This window comes from Uloborus diversus, chromosome 4, assembly GCF_026930045.1.
Source record: "Uloborus diversus isolate 005 chromosome 4, Udiv.v.3.1, whole genome shotgun sequence".
In the NCBI taxonomy this organism is placed as follows: domain Eukaryota; kingdom Metazoa; phylum Arthropoda; class Arachnida; order Araneae; family Uloboridae; genus Uloborus; species Uloborus diversus.
The window spans coordinates 193,870,284-193,888,403 of record NC_072734.1 but is presented as its reverse complement, the minus strand read 5'-3'; the positions used below and the strand labels follow the sequence as shown (position 1 = coordinate 193,888,403).

The following is an 18,120-nucleotide window of genomic DNA, read 5'->3' as shown; positions in this document are numbered from 1 at the left end:
ATAATTTTGTTTGAAATTTTTTTAAACGAAATCATTGATAAGAATAACTAAATAATATATGATATGTATTTCTTTTTTTATAGCAAAATTATTCAAATAATGTGTCCTATATTTGTCCTATATTTTTGTGGAAAATGTCCTATATGTGACAAGTCGGTCACTTCTACCCCTGATACTGTAAATTTTGATTATATGTTTGAAAAAATTAAAAATACATTTTCAGAATTTGTCTCTTAAATATTACATTTATTTTAAACTAGAAAACAAATAAACCAAAACAAAAATGTTATCAAAGCATTTTTAATGTTCTTTCTTTAACTTGCGCAAGAAAAAAAATTTGAAAAAACGGAGCCTGTAAGTCCCATCCTGTTTGCTGTTGATTGTTATTTGGATAAGACTTGAATTATGGTTTAAGACGAATTAGTTTTAAAGGTTTGTTTGAGTTCCTTTTAACGAGGTTCAACTTTATGTACTAAACAGAGTAAAAAATCCCTCATTTGAGATGACAAATTAAAAGGAAAATGCAATTTTTGAAAGGCCCTTCAAACTCCTTCATTTTGGTTTGAACTCCTTCAAAACTCCTTCTTTCTTATATCAAGACTGCATAGTCTCTATGACAGTGACTTGAAATACTTCAATCGACAACTTAACTTCGTCACAAGGGCGAAGGTATAAGGGTAATTTTAATACAGTAATTTCATTTTTTCATAAAGATATGATTTACAAATTGATCATAGTTAAGTCAGGAAAATTGAAGGTGAAAATTTTCTTAGAAGACTAAGACATTTCATAAGTGAAGTAAAACATGCTTCAATTGTCCTGACTGTATTTTCAAGGTTTATGATGATTGTTTTTCCCTCTATCACACTCTCAGCAGCAAAAGTCAGATTGTCTAATTATTATTTAAATATTTAAAAATACATAAGTTGAGATGTACTATATTAAGTATTTGTGTTAAAAAAAAAACATTTGTTTAATAAATCACAGTTATGATATTGTTTAAAGTGTCATCCACAAGGGATGTCATGCTTTGAGAAAGAGACGGGCTCATGAAATTGTGACAGGGGGAAGAGAGAGGGTGACAAAAAGTGACATCACACATACAATATGTTTGTAAAGATATGACATATGACAAGTGGAGGAGTTAGCTGTAGTGTGACACTTTGTGATGAAGGGGAAGGGGGTCAATTATGTTGAAAAAAAGTGTGATATCATATATATATATATATATATATATATATATATATATATATATTTATTTATTTATTTATTTATTTATTTATTTATTTATATATACATATATATCAGGGCTAGAAAAATCTTTAAAATTTTACATGCCCTGCTGGGCATGTTTGTTTAAAAAACACATGCCCAAATCAAATTTTTACATGCCCAGTTTTTTTATTGTATAAAAATTAAAATATTTGAATCTGTCGTATAGCATAAATCAGACAAGAAATGAATTTAACAGCAAAATCTGAATCAAGAATTATGTCAATATAAAACATTTTAAAAAGTTTAAATAAATAGTACATAATAAGTTTCCATTAAAACTATCTTGATTAAAAAAATTATAATACTTGATTAAAAAAATTATAATAATTACATGCCCAGCCGGGCATGTATGGGGAAAAAATTCATGCCCGATCAGAATTTTTACATGCCCCAGGCATGTCGGGCAGTATAATTTTCGAGCCTTGATATATATACAATGATAGCCTTTTAGTACTCCTCCAAAATCTCATTTTACTCCTTCAAAACTCTTTCATTTTGTTTCTGAAATTGAGTACGAACTCTGTTTTAGTTTGTTCATATTTGTTGTTTCCCCCCCCTCCCCCTAGGTACATGATGCTGATAGATGGTGAACGAAAAGTATTTTTTATTGATCGTGACAATTCAGTATTCAAGGTTGACGGTTTGTGGTTTCCTCGTAGAAAAGAGCCGGACATGCACCTGAGCGGCACCCTTTTGGATGGCGTAAGGAAAACCTTTTTCTGTTATTTCTGTTTCTTAGAAAAGTATAAAAATGTGAAATACAAAGCAAATTGCACTGAAATGTTTTCTTTATTGTGCAATAATTTCCTGGTCTTCTTTCTGTATTTTTCGCAGGAAATGATCATTGATAAAGTGGAAGGAAAAGATGTGCCACGATACCTTGTCTACGATATCATTAAGTTTGAAGTGAGTCTCGGATTTTCTACGTGCACAGATCTAAGCTGTGATTTTAAGATGAAACCACTTACAATGCTTTTAAAATTATGGGGTGGTTTTCTTGTAAAATGTAATCAGATTCTTACTGCAAGTTAAAAATTATAATAAAGAGGTAAATTTTTGAAATCAGAAAATGGAAAGTGTTTGGTAATTTTATATTTAACTCTTAACTTGCAACCTGTGAAAAGCTGCTGGCCCGTTCTACGAAAAAATACAGTGGAGCATCGTTTGTATGTTTTTGAAGGGCCTGTGTGAAAAAAGCGTACAAATGAAAAAAACGTGTGATAGGTATAGGTTAATGTGTATTAGACTCTAGACGGACATATTTAAAAAATACATACAGGCGTCTCTTGTATAACAGAGTACTTCTACAACACGGTTTCGATATTACATGGTGCTAAGTTTGTGGTTATTATATCAGGGTACGAAACGTGAATTTACTGCTTCCTGGTTTTGATACAGCACAAATGTTATGTTTAAAAAAAAATGAAATTTCATTTTTGTTTTATACATTCTGTTAATTTTTGACAGTACTCTAATTTACTTTGTTTTTAAGAAACGGTTTCGATACAACACGGTACACATCCCTTGATTTATTTCTAAGTCTCGTATAATACGGTTTCGATGTAACACAGAACACGGTTTCGATATAACACGATACATCTTAACCTGAAAGTCTCGTGTAACACAGTTTTGATATGACACGGAATGAAATATTATGTTATACGAGGGACACCTGTATTTGATAAAAATGTATTTAAAAAAAACGTATAAACAGTGCTTCACTGTACACATTTTGTCCCTCACATAATAACTCCTACATTTCATTAGAAGTAATTAATGAACAAAATTTTTTGTTCATGCAGAAAACAAGTTTGTGTGTTTATCACTTTTTAATGAAATGTATGAGCTGTCCCATGTGGAACAAAATAGCAGGTTTTACGTGAAATGCATATGGATCCAGTAGATACCCAAGGGGCTTAATTTCTAACATAAAAGTGTGGGAGCCGTATGTTCTACGGGACGTATTCACTCATAAATAATCTAAAATCCTACTTGTTTGTAAATAATGTTTCATATTCTTTTACCCAAGTTGTATACTGATGATTTAGAACATACAGTTTGAGACCCCCCAAATTCGGAATCCTGAAATCTGCAACTTCTTCCCTTAAATTGTTTTGTTTTTTTCCCTTTTTTCTTTTTTTTTCTTTTTCCAGTTTTAAAAATTCAAAAACTGTTTTCAACAAGTAATGTTCGACAGTTATTTATTTAAAACACAGTGTTTTTAGTTTAGCTTTAAAAAAATATTTTCAAGTTTTCTCCACTGTCACATGTTATGCGTAAATGAGCGTTTTGCTGTAAATGTGCAATGTGCAGCAATTTTTTAACATCCAGTTTCAGCTAAGGATAATTGTTTTTTTTTCTTCTCATACGTATGCAACAGAAAGCCTATTGAACAGAATTACAAAATTAGTTTTAGTAAAAATTATGATTTATGAATTGTATCCATGGGCAAATTACATAATAATAAAAAGCAACATCCACAGACTACATGCCACTGAAAATTATCTCCCACTTCTGTTTTAGCATAATGAAGTATACTTGCATGCATATTGATCAAAAAATATAAGAAATTTGGCACAAACATTAGCGAAACCAAGAAAACGTTTTTTTTTAAATTGTAATCCTAATCCGTAAAATTCCAAAATTTGGAAAGGTCGCGGTCCCGAGTTTTCCGGATTTGAGGTTCTGTACTGTATGCACTTTGCCCCCCTTCCCCTCCTCTTGACCCCATCAACAATTTCTGGTGTCATCACTGTTTATATGTATTGATCCTTTTTAGGGCATTGATGTCGGACGAACCGATTTCGATCGCAGGCGTCTATGTATCGACAAGGAAATTATTCAGCCTCGTAGGCTGGCCATGTCTGAAGGTCGAATCAATCGACTGAAGGAACCTTTCAGTATCCGCTCTAAAGATTTTTGGGACATTACGTCTGCCAGACAGGTAAATTAATTTGCTGTTAAAAATTCACTTTTATGTGCTAAAAATAATTGTTTGGTGAATTGAAACTTTGGTTTATTGTTTTCTTCACATTTGATGACTCAAAAGTCACAACAGGATTTTTAAGTAGTAATTCACTTAAATTGATAATCAAATGCTGCTTTAAAAATAATATTTTTTGTTTCTTATTGAAGTTTTATTTATTTATTTACATTAATTTATTTATTTGCATTAAAAATAATTAATTTGTGGAATAAATTTTATGTTTGTTTGCTTTGCATTTAATGGCCCAGAAATCAAGGGTGTATTTTACGTTTATTTTTTCCCATGCCCATTATTTAGCTTTCGAGCATTATTTTTTATTAAATCGATAATTCATTCAAACTAAAATTCATTCAGTTTCATGACCGAATAATCACAACAAAACTAATTAAATTAAAAATCATTTAAATTGATAATAATGCAGTGCTTTAAAAATAATATTTCATCATTAATATGCTGTTAAATATTCAATTATTTTGCTTGAAGAGTCTCAAGCAAGAAGAAACTTCTGGAGTAAAGCATTCGTCCTCCCCTCCTCCTAAAAAATCAATAAATTTAAAAAATGCCCACACATGCAAACTAGTCCCCAGGCACCATGGAGTAGGTGATAGTGGTAGTGAAAATGGTATGCCATCCACCACAATTTTATTTACTTCATGCAGAGAAGTTACACAAAAAACAAATAATGCTCATGAAAATTGTATGCTCTAAAAATCCTGATGGTTTCCAGATTCTGGGTGAAAAGTTTCGGAAGGAAATGTCTCACGAAGTTGACGGTCTCATTTTCCAACCCGTACCTGATGTAAGTTTCAGACTTTTACTTATTTATCTTTTTAATGCGAATGTCTTTCCTTTTCTCGCCATCCCTGAAGTAATGTTTCTTTGTGTCTTGTTACTATAGTTACCTACTTCAGCTGAACTGTAGTTTTAGTATTAACATTTTTTAGAGTTGTATGAATGCTCAAGTGAACTTTTTTCTTTTTTTTTTTTTTTTGTTTTGTATTCAAAGGCAATATTTGCAACCATTTTCAACCTAAGGCAGCTTTAAGGCTTAATTTTTAGCTTTTTTTAAATTCCTCTTGAAAACAACAAAAAAATTTCAGTATAAAGCTGGGTGGCTACAGAAGCGGGGGATCGGGAAAAAGTCGGAGTTTTATCGATCGCAAAAAATCAGGGAAATTTAAAAATACCAAAAATTTAGGTAAACTTGGTTAAACAAGAGAAAAATCATTTTTGCTTTGAAAAATTGAAGTATGCTCACTAATAATATAAAGCTTTGAATAAGGAATATATATTTTTTTTATCTCATGTTATTTTTTCTTTTATCACTTCTTTTTTTTTTTTCCCCTCAGTTTCTATTTTTTCCTGTAATTTGTGTTAATTTTATTTTATTGATTAACTATTCTTGTTATTTTATTTTTATCTATTTAAGTTTTTTATCTTTAGTATTTCTATGGCTGGTATGAGATTCTTCGGCCGATCTGCTATTTACTTCAATTTTAACTCTTATTCTAGTTTTCAACTGTCATCTTGCTATCATCAATAAACAGAAAAAATCTAGGAATTTAGACACAAAGAAACTTTAAGAAAAAATTGAGAATAGCTTTATTCTTTGGGTTTACTGAATGCTCAAACGCCGTTTGGAACTGAGTTTATGTTCTGCTCCTAGCTGTGCCAAACAAAATATTTTTTAACTTATTTAGCACTAAAGATGCTCCAAAGCGCTTTTGTCGGTAAGGTCGCCATTTTCGGACCTTTTTCAGGAGCCGTTGATACATTTTTAAAGCAATTGAGAGTAGCACTAGACCACCAATTAGCAAATAATTGATTTTTAAAATATCTCACTTCCGTGTAATCAGGGGTTTGTCAATATATATCATGTTTTTACCATAATATATATCCGATATTTATTTTGAAAATATGATATTTTGATATTTTTGATATTTATTTTTTCAACTACCATTTTTTGAGTATAAAAAATTATTAATCATAGTAATTTTGTTTATTTTTTATTAAAAATAACCAAAAATTATGAACTGTATTTTTATGATGCATTAATCCATGATTAACACTAGAACGACTGACATTTTCTGTATACCTCGAAAGACTGAAGGGGCCAGTGTGGCCCCTACCCATTTTTGGAGTCAATTCTTTTAAAAATTCTTCCTGAGGGAGTCCACATGCCTGATGCACCTTCTTTCATGACTAAATAAAAACTTAGTACTTAATTATTTTTAGTTTTTCTCTCTATACTCGGCAAAAGGTTGAATTAGTTTTCCTTTCTAAGAGCAATGGCCACCGTTAGGATGGTAAGCAGTCGGTACTGTTTATAGCATTTGGATATCCAAACGGCTGCATAAAAAGGAAGTTACAGGTTAAACTAGAGTGAATGGCATTTTTTTTATGCTACTGCAATTAGGAGAAAGGAAAAAAAATAATTTTTTAATTGTCAAAATGCTTAGGGGTCACTGTGGCCCCTCCCGTCTTTCTAGGTATAAGGATCAATATTAACAGTACTATGAGGCGAATGATTAAACGATTAAACAAGCATTCAAATAGTGTCATATAATGAAAAGTCAGAAAATTCCATTAAGTTCCGTTAGATATTATCCGAGTTATTAAACAACAAACTACGCGAGGGGCCACACAGGCCCCTCCGTCTTTCTAGTGTTAATGTAACAAAGTAATGTAATATTCCTTTTTATTTTATGTCCCTAAATATATTACCAATGTAACAATTGTAATTCCTATTAAAAGTGCCTAATTAAATATTAAGCATTGGTCAGAAAAAAAAAGAAAATGTTTTATGATTGTGCACCGAATAATGCATATTTTTTACGTCTGAATCATAGAACTGTGTAAAGAATAAAAAATAAGAACAGCTAATGATAAATGAACTCCATTAAAAGTTGATAAAAATGTAAAATGAAATATTAGATATAAGTAATGAAAGAAACCTTAATTTTAAGTCTATATATTGTAATAATAATGCAAGAAAATAAAGAGTGATTTGAGGATGTGCATTTACTATTTTGAAGGCTTTAGTTTGTGCCGATTGAAAATATATCAAAATATCCGTTATGTATCAGTATATTGGATATTTTCGAAAATATCATGATATTTTCGAACCCTGCATGTAATAGACATTGGAAGAGATTTTAATGTGAATTTTTATTTTTAAAAAATTAGTTGCTACTGCTAAAGTAATAAGGTGCACCTTTGTTCTAGCAAACAAATAGAATTCTCTTTCAAAGATAACATCATTAAATAAATTTTGTGCTACAGAGTACGCAAATGTTATGTTTAACTAAATCTTAATCTTATTCTTAATATATATATAAAATGCTAATGTGCTTACGTAAAGACAAGGTTTTCTCTATCACCACCAATTCCAATCAATTTCTGCTTGGGGTGGTAAGCATCCCTTGGTCTCCTGGTGGGAATAAGGGAGTTTGGTCGTGGTGGGTGGAAGTGGGTGGTTGTGGGTGGCAAAAATGTGAAAAAGTATATGTCTGTCCTTTTCTAACTTACGAACTACGGGAAAGTTCATAAAATTTTAGGAGTAGTCTAAACACAATAAAATTCAAAGAAGTGTCTTGATTAAGCTGGGATTCAATAAAAAAGGATTTAAATTACTTGAGGTTCTGCAGTAGTTATGCATAACAAAATGAAATACAATAAAGTAAAATGAAAAAAAAAATGTAGTAGATTTTATCACTTGAGAAGTAACTTCGCCTTAACTGTTGGTAATCATGGAAACTAAAAAATCAGAAACTTCACCATTCTTGGTTTCTTCGTCTTTTATACTTTTCTTCAGAAAACGCTAATTTTCCAGCCTTTTTTTTACCCCAAGACAATTTTTGTGCTTTGTTAATATACTTATGCTACAAGTACCCCACATTTCCCCTAAAAAAAGACAACAAAACCCAGCTTTAGTTAAGGTTTTTTTTATTTAAAAAAATCCTGGGTCCATGGGCTTTTTTTTAAAAACAGGTTTTTGCCAACCCTGCATTCTAGCATATGGGGCTGGAAATTCGATCAGTACGAAGATTTCTCCAACAACGGGGGAGATCTCGGTCACGTGATGAGAAGAAAAACTTGATTTTTGTGCCATCTATCCTACACTTGGGCTGTTATTCGATAACTTCTTTTGCGCTTGCATAGAATTCTGACTTTTGTTGTCACACATATATTTAATGCAAACTGGTTTCAAAGCTCTTTTCTAAAAATAAATGTCGGCTTTTTTTTAAACCAAAGCTGGTATGAGCAATCTGAAGTGACCTTTTTTGGTCCAGTAAACATGCAACAACCATGATAGAGGTGTGTTCCCCCGAATATATTTTCTCCAAGAACATTGCTGATTATAATAGATTTTTAAAGGGAACCCTTGTTGCTCTAACATGCTACGGTACAGATGTGATATACCCCCCCCCCCCCCATTTGGCGACATCCGATTTTTTGCACAAAATTGAAATATTTTTCTCGCCAATGAGGCGATAATTTTTTGAGCATGGCATCCCTGCTGAAACTGATCTGTGTTTGGCAACGCGAAGGCAATCTTGTTCGAACTTGTTTACTCGGGTTGTTTACTCGGTTTCACGCAGGAGAGATACGTGTTGTTTCGTGCAATATACCTTACAGGAAAGCTTATTTTGTGTTCGTTTAGATTCAGTAGTTGTGTTTTGAAGTAAAAACATTAGAAAATGTCAGTTTCTTCAAACTTGAACGTTAATTAAAAGGTAACTCCAACGTGGTGTGTCTGTAACGTGCCATTGTCATATGATATTTTGTTTTGGACTGAGTGTGAGGATTTATACTATAAAAAGCTAAGTTCTTTTTTTTAGAATTCAAAAAAAACTCACTTCCGAAATTCTTTGTTTTTTACAAATCCTTGAGGGGTTCTTGTAGTTTTTAACTTTATTTTTACTGTATGTAAATTAATTTTACAAAAATAGTACGGTTATTTTGTTCTAAAAGTTCATTCTTATCGATGCCACGAATTATTTAGACATATTCTATTAACGTGCCTCCTTTAGGTACTGAATTTCTGAAAAAAAGTTGACTCCAGCATTTTATAAAAATATAAAGGTGTTATTTTATGTAAAATATAATAGGTATTTTGAGAGTATGTCTATATAGCAAATAAATGTATGGTATTTTTGTATTGTTTATGTTTAGGATGTTTTGTTGAGACATTTCTACTTTTCATACATCGAAATTTGAGTAACTAAGCGCTTTTTTGGCTGAAATAGTTATGGATTTTGGGGATGTTTTCCGCTTTAAACATCGCGATTTGGATCGGTTTGCTCTTTTTTAGCAGAGTATGAGAAAAGTTTTTGTTCGATGAAATGCATGTTGGAAAATAACTTTTATTTCTATTGGTACATATTTCGTTGGTGAACTGTTATAGTAATTTGTTGATTTAAGCATTTTAAATACTTTCTAGTAATTGTTCTTTGTGTACAAAACCTTTCTAGTTTCTGGTATTTTTGAAGCGTATATTCGTGATGTTTTTTGTTGTAGTTTTATGTTGTTTTTATATATATTGTGTTCTGAAGTGCTTTGATCATGTTTTTTCATCTGATTTTTTCCTGTTGGCCCAAAAAAAGCATCGCTAAAAACGATGTATGACATATGTTGTCATACATCGTTTTCTTGGCGACGCTTTCTTTGCGCCAACAGGAAAAAGTCGCCAAGGGTGGGGTATATCACATCAATTCCCATGGTACTTTTCTTTAAAAGCAGATATTTCCTTTGTTTTAGTGTAAATTTCTTTGTATCTGTATGTAAATTGTGTATTATAGTCACATCTGTCTATTAGGGTGGTTGAAAAAAAACTTTTTTTGAGCTAGAGTTCAGGCCACCCTCCATTTTTAACCCCCGGCACACAAAGGAAGGGGGTTATAAATTTGACGTGTCTGTGTGTGTGTGTAGCACTCTAGCGCTTAAACGGAGGGAGTGATTTTGAAAAAAAAAATTGTTCGAAAGGAGAATTGATCGAGAGTGTTCTTAGCTAGGCTGCGTCTTTGGATGACATTAATTAATGAAGATATTAATAAAAAACCTCTAAAAGGTTTTTTGCAATTTTTGCAGTAAAAACACAGCTAAAAAATTTTTAGTGTAATACAAAAATAAAGAGAATTTATTTCTGTGTCTGATAGAATGTGTTTGAAACTTCTATGTTTCTTAGAATTCGAATTATAACGTTTTTTAAGCAGATTTTAATAATGGTTAAGCCTTGATTCACGCGATTGATTATCGAATTCATTGTTGGTCGACAAGGAAATAAAAAGCAATGATTTAAAATTTTTATCTGTTGCCAGTTTCTATTCATTAGCAAATAAAATACTTGACATTGATTTTTAATAACATAAGGCTTTTTAGAGGATTTTCCATTTTCCCTCTTGATTCTACAATTGCATCTCAGTCGGGCGTTTTTAAAATTTTTAATTTTATCGTTGCTTGATTTACTACATTATACTAATTTTGTATGATACTAATTTTCTAACTACAGCAATCCCCATTCTCCCGATCTTTTTTAAAACTGACATTTCAGAAATGTATACTATGTTTTAAGAACAATATGTGTCATGTATTAATTGCTGCCCAATAATTTCAAATTAAATTAATTTGGGGAGGGGTTTTTTTTTCTTTGAAACTGGTGTCGATTTTTAATGAATTTTTGAATATCATGGCTTCTAAGGGTTATTTTGATGCAGTTTTGGATGTCATCGCTTTTTTGCATAATTTTAAATTTTTTTTTTGGAGGGGGGTGGGATTTCCTCCTTTTTTGTTCTCTGGCCACTAGGGTGCCTCTCATTTTTAAAGGTGTTATTTTTTCATGAGGCACCCTCTCATTTTGTTCCTTTGGATGAAAAAAAAATCTCATATCTGAAAAATAAAAATTGAATAATATATAGAGGGTGCTACCACTGCTGCAAAATTTGTCAATTCTCTCTTTTTATTTATTTATTTTTTCTTAATTTATTTATTTGGTCTGGATAATAAGTAGCAATCAGTGAAAAGTTTGTATTGTCACATGGAAGTAACAAAGAGAAAAATTACAATATTGCTGAATGTAAAAGACCGAAAGTCTGAACCTGTGATATGAATGGCATTACCGAACTTTCAAATGCTTTTTTGACATTAATACATAAAATGACAACCATGAAATGCTTATTATTTTCTTGTATATATAAGAAATAGGTGTTTGTGCTGTGTTAAACCCAACCGACCTAACTTCATGTTGATTAAAAATATGACAAGATATATTGGGGAGTTGATTTTTACGCCATTTGAATGTAATTTTAATCACTGGTAGCACCCCTTAAATTATGTTCAAATTCTATGGAACTTTTATGTGTGTATTTTTTCATCAAAAGGACGCAATTAAAGGGGTGCCCCATAAGAAATTCAAAACTTTTTTAAAAAGTGCAGGGGTGTATTGGGGAGTTGATTTTTACGCCATTTGAATGTAATTTTAATCACTGGTAGCACCCCTTAAATTATGTTCAAATTCTATGGAACTTTTATGTGTGTATTTTTTCATCAAAAGGAAGCAATTAAAGGGATGCCCCATAAGAAATTCAAAACTTTTTTAAAAAGTGCATTGTAAGACACACCCCACTGGCCACTTTTTCTTATCCCTGATATTTTGATGATTATTGCGCTTCTGACCAAAAAAGTTATTTTTATTTTCTACTCTATAAAATAGTTTAAATAGAACATCATAAGTTGGCAAAATAACAAACTTGAAAGGGAAACTTTTCCACCAATTTGCGGGTGATGGAATTCCTTGAAAACATTCTCCTTGATTGTAGGAATTTTGTGTCCAGGTTCCACTATTGAAAATTTTTGCTGCAGATCAAATTTGAAAATAACAAGTCTAGTCAGAATATAATGTATAGAGGTTTTTGGGAAAACTCATTCAGGATAGGCTTAGGGGGGGGGGGGTGTTAAATTTATGCTAATGATGTAGGGAAATGGAAAAATTTTGCCATTGGCAAATTTGAGATGGACAGGTTCGACTGTACTAGATATATACTGGACATATTATCGACAGAGTACCCACTTTGCATTGTCTTGATTCTTGTGTTTATATTTCATCTTATTTTTTTTGCTTGTGTATTGCTGTCCTTTGCTTTTGTGTGTGATACTCTAGTAGCGTTTTCAAATCCTTATATATTATTTCTGTAGCCTGTTTTTGGTTTCTACGCCAAATTTCCCTCAATTCTTGATCGATTTCTTTGATTTACGGCTTATTTTATAGCTTATGGTGCTGGCTACTGACGAAAAATAGACCCAAGGTCTGAAAATTGTTTCTTTTAGCCGAATAACCTATTTTAAAGAACCAGAATAAGGTTTTCGGTCAAACTTATAACTTTAATTTGCGCTATGACCGACAGAGCTGAATAGCTTGATCGGCAGAGCGTTCTCTTCGTAACCAGGAGATTACGTGTTCGGGCCCACGTCCGAATAATCTGCAACAAAAAAATTAGAGAAATATCGCGCATTACATGAACACTGAATTAAATGAATAACAACTATGAGGGAATAGAATAAATGAGAAGGAAATGCTCCTTGCTGATATGAAAACATTCAGTGATTATGTGCTAAATTAATTCGAAATTGCACGTGTTTTTTTTTTTTTTTTTTGAAGCTTTGGCTCTGGAAAGAAAATTAAAGCATAATGTAAGCGAAAATATAAGTAACAGGTTTAAGATTTAAGACTACAATAGAATTGTTTTTTGTTCAGAAAAAAAATAATAAATCGTATATTGAAATATATATTCTTCTAATGAGTTTTTGACTCTTTGTACAAATAAATAAAATACTACCTCAATTTGAAGGGTAAAATATATATTTTTTCTTCTTTTTGCTAAAAAACAAATAGCTTATCACATTTTTACTATATTCGAAAGCATAGTTCAATTTATTTTGTATTTTAACCGTGCTGTTAAATGATGAACACGTGCTGCCATCTAAGTTATAACGGTTTAAGCAGCCTGCGATAACAAATTGTAAAAATTTTCGAAAATAAAAACATTTTTTTTCAATATCTTATCTTATATATTAATCCCCTCTATTTTAAAACTTATCAGGCTGGCCAATGACGAAAAAAAGGCTTACGGTCGAAAATTCAAGTTTTCGAAATCGCCTCTTGCTGTTTCAAAACCTTGATGCTGCCTGTAGTTCTTATGCATTTTTTAAAGCAAAGTTCTAATGCAGTTTTAAATTTTTTACGTCGATTTCGGCAAAAAAAAAAAAAAAAGCCTGTGTGTGTGTTTATATTTTAATAAAGCTTAACAGCACTGGACTTAGTTGTTTGGTTTAATTGGTAAGTTTTTTTCGGTAGAGCGTTCGGCTATAAACTATCTGAACTTCGGGCAAGCTTGCGCTGTCCGACATAATATCAAATTTATATTAGTATTACGCATTACATGTGCTCATAACATACACACCTAATAAAATAAATGCAGTGGGAATGCTACTTGGTGTTTCGACTCCTTTATGCAGGCTACAGTTATCATTCGGATAAGTTGATTGTTAATCGAACTGTGTTCTTTGACTACATCCAGACCACTCAACATAATGTAAGCATAAAAAAGTATTAGATTTACCTAAAGAAATCCTTTTTGTGCAGAAAAACATTTTTATTGTATGCTAAAATGTAGATGTTTCTAATAGCAGTGTTCGACCTTTTGTACAAATGAAAAAATACTACGCCCGATTAAAACTACGAGTTTCACTCAGTAAACCTTTAATTTTTTATTCGCGCGAATACGATATAAAGCATTAAAAGTATTATCAACTTCATTAGCAAGAAATTATTTTCTACTCCTCTGCTTTCTGCTGAAAAAAAAAAAAAAAACACATTTTGTCTACGTTCGAAAAATTACACTTAAGAACGGACTCAGTTCAACTGGTTTTGGTTTTGAATTTTAAGTGTTCGATTAAAAGAGAAACATGTGAGGGCATTTAAGCCGTAACGGTTAAAGCAACCTTCTATGTGAAATAGTTCAATATTCAAAGATAAAAACACTTATTTTCAATCAAATTTATTACTTCTCTAGAATGTTTGTTTCAATCGATACGTGAGATCTTCGTCATTCTTTAATCAAATTCCATGCTTTGCGAATAATTTTAAATCGTATCATGCTGGTTAATGACAAAACACAGATGCATGATCTTATTATTATTTTTTTTTTTTTGGCAAAAAGCTTTTTTGCTGTTTTTTACTACGCATTCCTTCAATGAATAGCTTTCGAAAAGGAAGGCGCAATTGCTAGGTTTGTTGGGGTGTCGGGCTGTTAGTCAGAATGGCGCCAATTCGAATACGTGCCAATAAATATCTCTTTAATGCTTCTTTTTTTCCCGTCAGATGCTGACATGTGCAGGACTGTATTTGCCACAACCTGTTTTTTCACATGCACAATTATTGCTTTTTCACGAGTCACCACTCAGCCACACTTTTAATGACATTTATGTTTGCATTGAAAATATGTACGATTAAAAAGGGAGCTATGATCAAATTATCACAACGTTGTATTTAACGAGGTTTTGTTTCTGATGTCTTTAAATTACATGCCTTCTCTTCTGCGCTTACTTTTTTTTCGGTTCTTCGTCATAATGTTCTTCCTTTGAAATTCTTAAGGAGCGAAATGCCTTATGAAACGATTTGAAGCACAGTGCGGAGTTCCGCACGGGTCGACTAGTTCTTCATACTGTTCTTTATTTTTAGCCTTATCTTTGTGGTCGCTGTCCCGACACACTCAAATGGAAGCCGGCCAATTTGAATTCGGTGGATTTCAAGCTAGTCATAACGCAGCGGACGGGCATCGGGTAAGTGACGAATTTGCCTCCTTTCATTATTGACCGATTTTGAAAAAGCCTTTTTTTTTATTCAATATGAGAGTTGATCGAGAGTGTTCTTAGCTAGGTTGCATCTTTGGATGACATTAGTTAACGAAGATATTAATTAAAAACCTTTAAATGATTTTTTGTGATTTTTGCAGTGAAAACATATTTAAAAATTTTAAAATTTATCACGAAAAAAAAGAGATTTTTTTCCTGCATCTGATGGAATGTGTTTGGAACTTCCATGTTGCATGGAATTCAAATTATAACAATTATAACATTTTTTTAAGACAGATTTTAATAACGGCTAAGCCTTTTTTTACTTGATTGACTGCCGAATTCATTGTTGGCTGACAAAGAAATAAAATGCAATGCTTTAAAATTTTTATATGTTGCCAGTTTCTATTTGTTTGCAAATAAGATAATTGAAATTGATTTCTAATAGTGAAGGCTTTCAATTTTCCCTCTTGATTCTGCAGTTGCGACTCAGTCGGATTTTTTTTAAATTTTTAATTTATTAACATCACCTGAAATATTATATGATATCTTTTCTTATTTTATAGAATATTGCCTACAAAAGTTGGCCTATTGTACGTCGGCGGCATGAATGAACCTTTTGCCGAGTTAAAGGTAATGTATATTGAAAACATAAACAATGCATCCTCCACTTTTTATGTTATTAATTTTATCAGATGATTGTGTATTTCAGGGGCAGAATAATACAGTCATGCCCGTAAATAACGAAGTTGCGTATAGTGAATTTATGGCTGTAACGCAATAGCTTCAGATCCCCCTTCACGTTTTATCCTCTGTTATTTAATTTTCATAGCAAAATTGAGTATGAGGCAACAACAAAGATGTTATTTTGGTCCCTTGGGGATTGGCTGTAACGACGGTACATTATTTATACTGAAAAAGTATTCATTTAATCTGTGGGCAAAGCATAAAATACACATGGGGCAAAGTGAAATGTTGAAATATTTACTTTGCTTTTAGTGCCACCTATCTGGTAATATTTTAATTATGTAGTAACAAATGTTGTCTATTCCAGTCAAGAAAAAATTAACTCTGAAAATTATAGAATATGACAATGCAAGCAATTTTCAAAAATGGATACTCATATTGTAATATTTTCTAAGTCGAAAATTATTTTCGGTCTTATTAAATGATAAAGTTCTTGTAGTAACAGTTGAAATATTGATTCAGATCTTCTAATATTCGGTGCATGGGCGTCCATATGCATAGTTGCAAGGGGGGGGGGGCTCAAATATTTTCCACATGGAAACCAATTTCAGCGCAGATTAGAGTCATTAAAATTTGACATTTTTAATAACTTATTCATTAATGGCTGGAGAAGAAATGTTTTTACATTTTTGCAAAGAAAAAAGTACTAAAAGCAAGGAAGTTCTAATTTCAAAGGGGTGGGGGGGCTCGAGCCCCCCTTGCCCCCCTATATGGGCGCCCTTGATTCGGTGCAGTATTTATTTAGTTATTATTAAGCATAATTGTATTTTAAATATTTTGTACAATTAGAAAAGTACATGGGGGGGGGGGACAAAGTGAAATAGTTAATTTCGTTTAATAGTTCAATCATATCATATCAAATTGTTCAATCATTCAGTCATTATTTAATCTCTTAGGCATTTTTTATTAATTACTCTATTTAAATACCTTAATTTAGCGATTCACTTATTTATTCATTCATTCACTTATTTTCTTATGCATTCACTCTTTTACTAACTCATTTATTCGTCCTCATGCATTAATTAGTTAATTTACTTAATTATTGGTTTATTTATTTATTTATTTATTTTTCAGTATAATTTCATTTGTTCATTCAACCTTTTATTTACTGATTCTTTTGATCAAAAATACTTTTATAATTAAATAGAAAATATTTCACTACAAAAATATTTCATTTTTCACTTTGCCCCATAAAAAAGGGGGAAATTTTCCACTATTTTCTTAAAGTGTAAATTTACTGTCAAAAACAAAAAATACTATTTCGATGAAAGTTTTTTTTTATGAAATACAATGTTCGCATTCTTTATGTATTGTAATTTTCAAAACAAATTTCCAATTTGTTTTATTTTAAAAAAGCTGCCTCATCTTAACCATTTCACTTTGCCCCACAGTCCCTTACTATGTCGTTTAAATATTGAAAAGGATAATATCGGGTGAAATTCATTTAAAATTAAATTTATAGAGAGTTGTCACAAGAAATTTTGTATCAACTGTTACTCATTTTGAGTAGGACCATGGGCGGATTTATGAGGGGGCAGAGGGGGGGCAATGCCCCCCCCCCCGTTTTGGGAGGACTTTATATAGTAACAACACATCTTCCAAATATTAAAAAAAAATTATCATTTTTTTCTTTTTTGAATAGTTCAGAAGGGCATGGGTGGATTTAGAGGGGGGCATAGGGGCAATGTCCCTCAGTTTTGGGAGGACTTTATATAGTAACAACACGTCTTCCAAAATCTTAAAACAAAAAAATCATGACTTTTTCTTTTTTGAATAGTTTAATGAAAAAGCGAATGTCCTTTTCTGATGAGAGAAAAGAAAAGGGGGGGGGGAACGAACATTAAATAAAAATAGTATAGCTGTCACTGGGGTGTTGAAAATGTGTCGAAATTCACTATTTTGGACTGAAAAACCTTTTGGGCAAGTATATGAATGAAAATATAGGCTAAACGAGCTCTACATTAAGCTGCAACACTTATGATAATTGACGATTATTTCAACAAATTAGAACCTAAAGCAAAGGGGGGAAAACTCCCCCCCCCCCATTAGCGCTAACAGAACGATCTACTCGTTATGATTTGTGTCCACATTTCAAGTATATTTATGCATAATATTTATGTTCTTAGTAGATTAATTAGCGTTTTGAGAAATTCTAAAAAACAAAAAACATAGTTTTTTCCTTCTCTCTCTCTCTTTTTAAGAGAGAAAGAGAGAAAATAAATACTACCGCAAACTGAATAAATTTCAGTTATCTGAGTATT

At 31.6% G+C, this 18,120-nt stretch overlaps 1 protein-coding gene across 1 annotated transcript in view; it reads left to right on the top strand.

Moving 5' to 3' along the window:
- The window catches only part of LOC129219840 (mRNA-capping enzyme-like), a 71,847-nt gene that overhangs the window by 44,097 nt on the left and 9,630 nt on the right, over positions 1-18,120 (top strand). Inside the window, 6 exon segments of the mRNA XM_054854149.1 lie at positions 1,842-1,977; positions 2,110-2,181; positions 4,055-4,219; positions 4,989-5,060; positions 15,000-15,100; positions 15,679-15,745. Of these exon segments, the coding sequence (XP_054710124.1) occupies positions 1,842-1,977; positions 2,110-2,181; positions 4,055-4,219; positions 4,989-5,060; positions 15,000-15,100; positions 15,679-15,745 (613 nt within the window).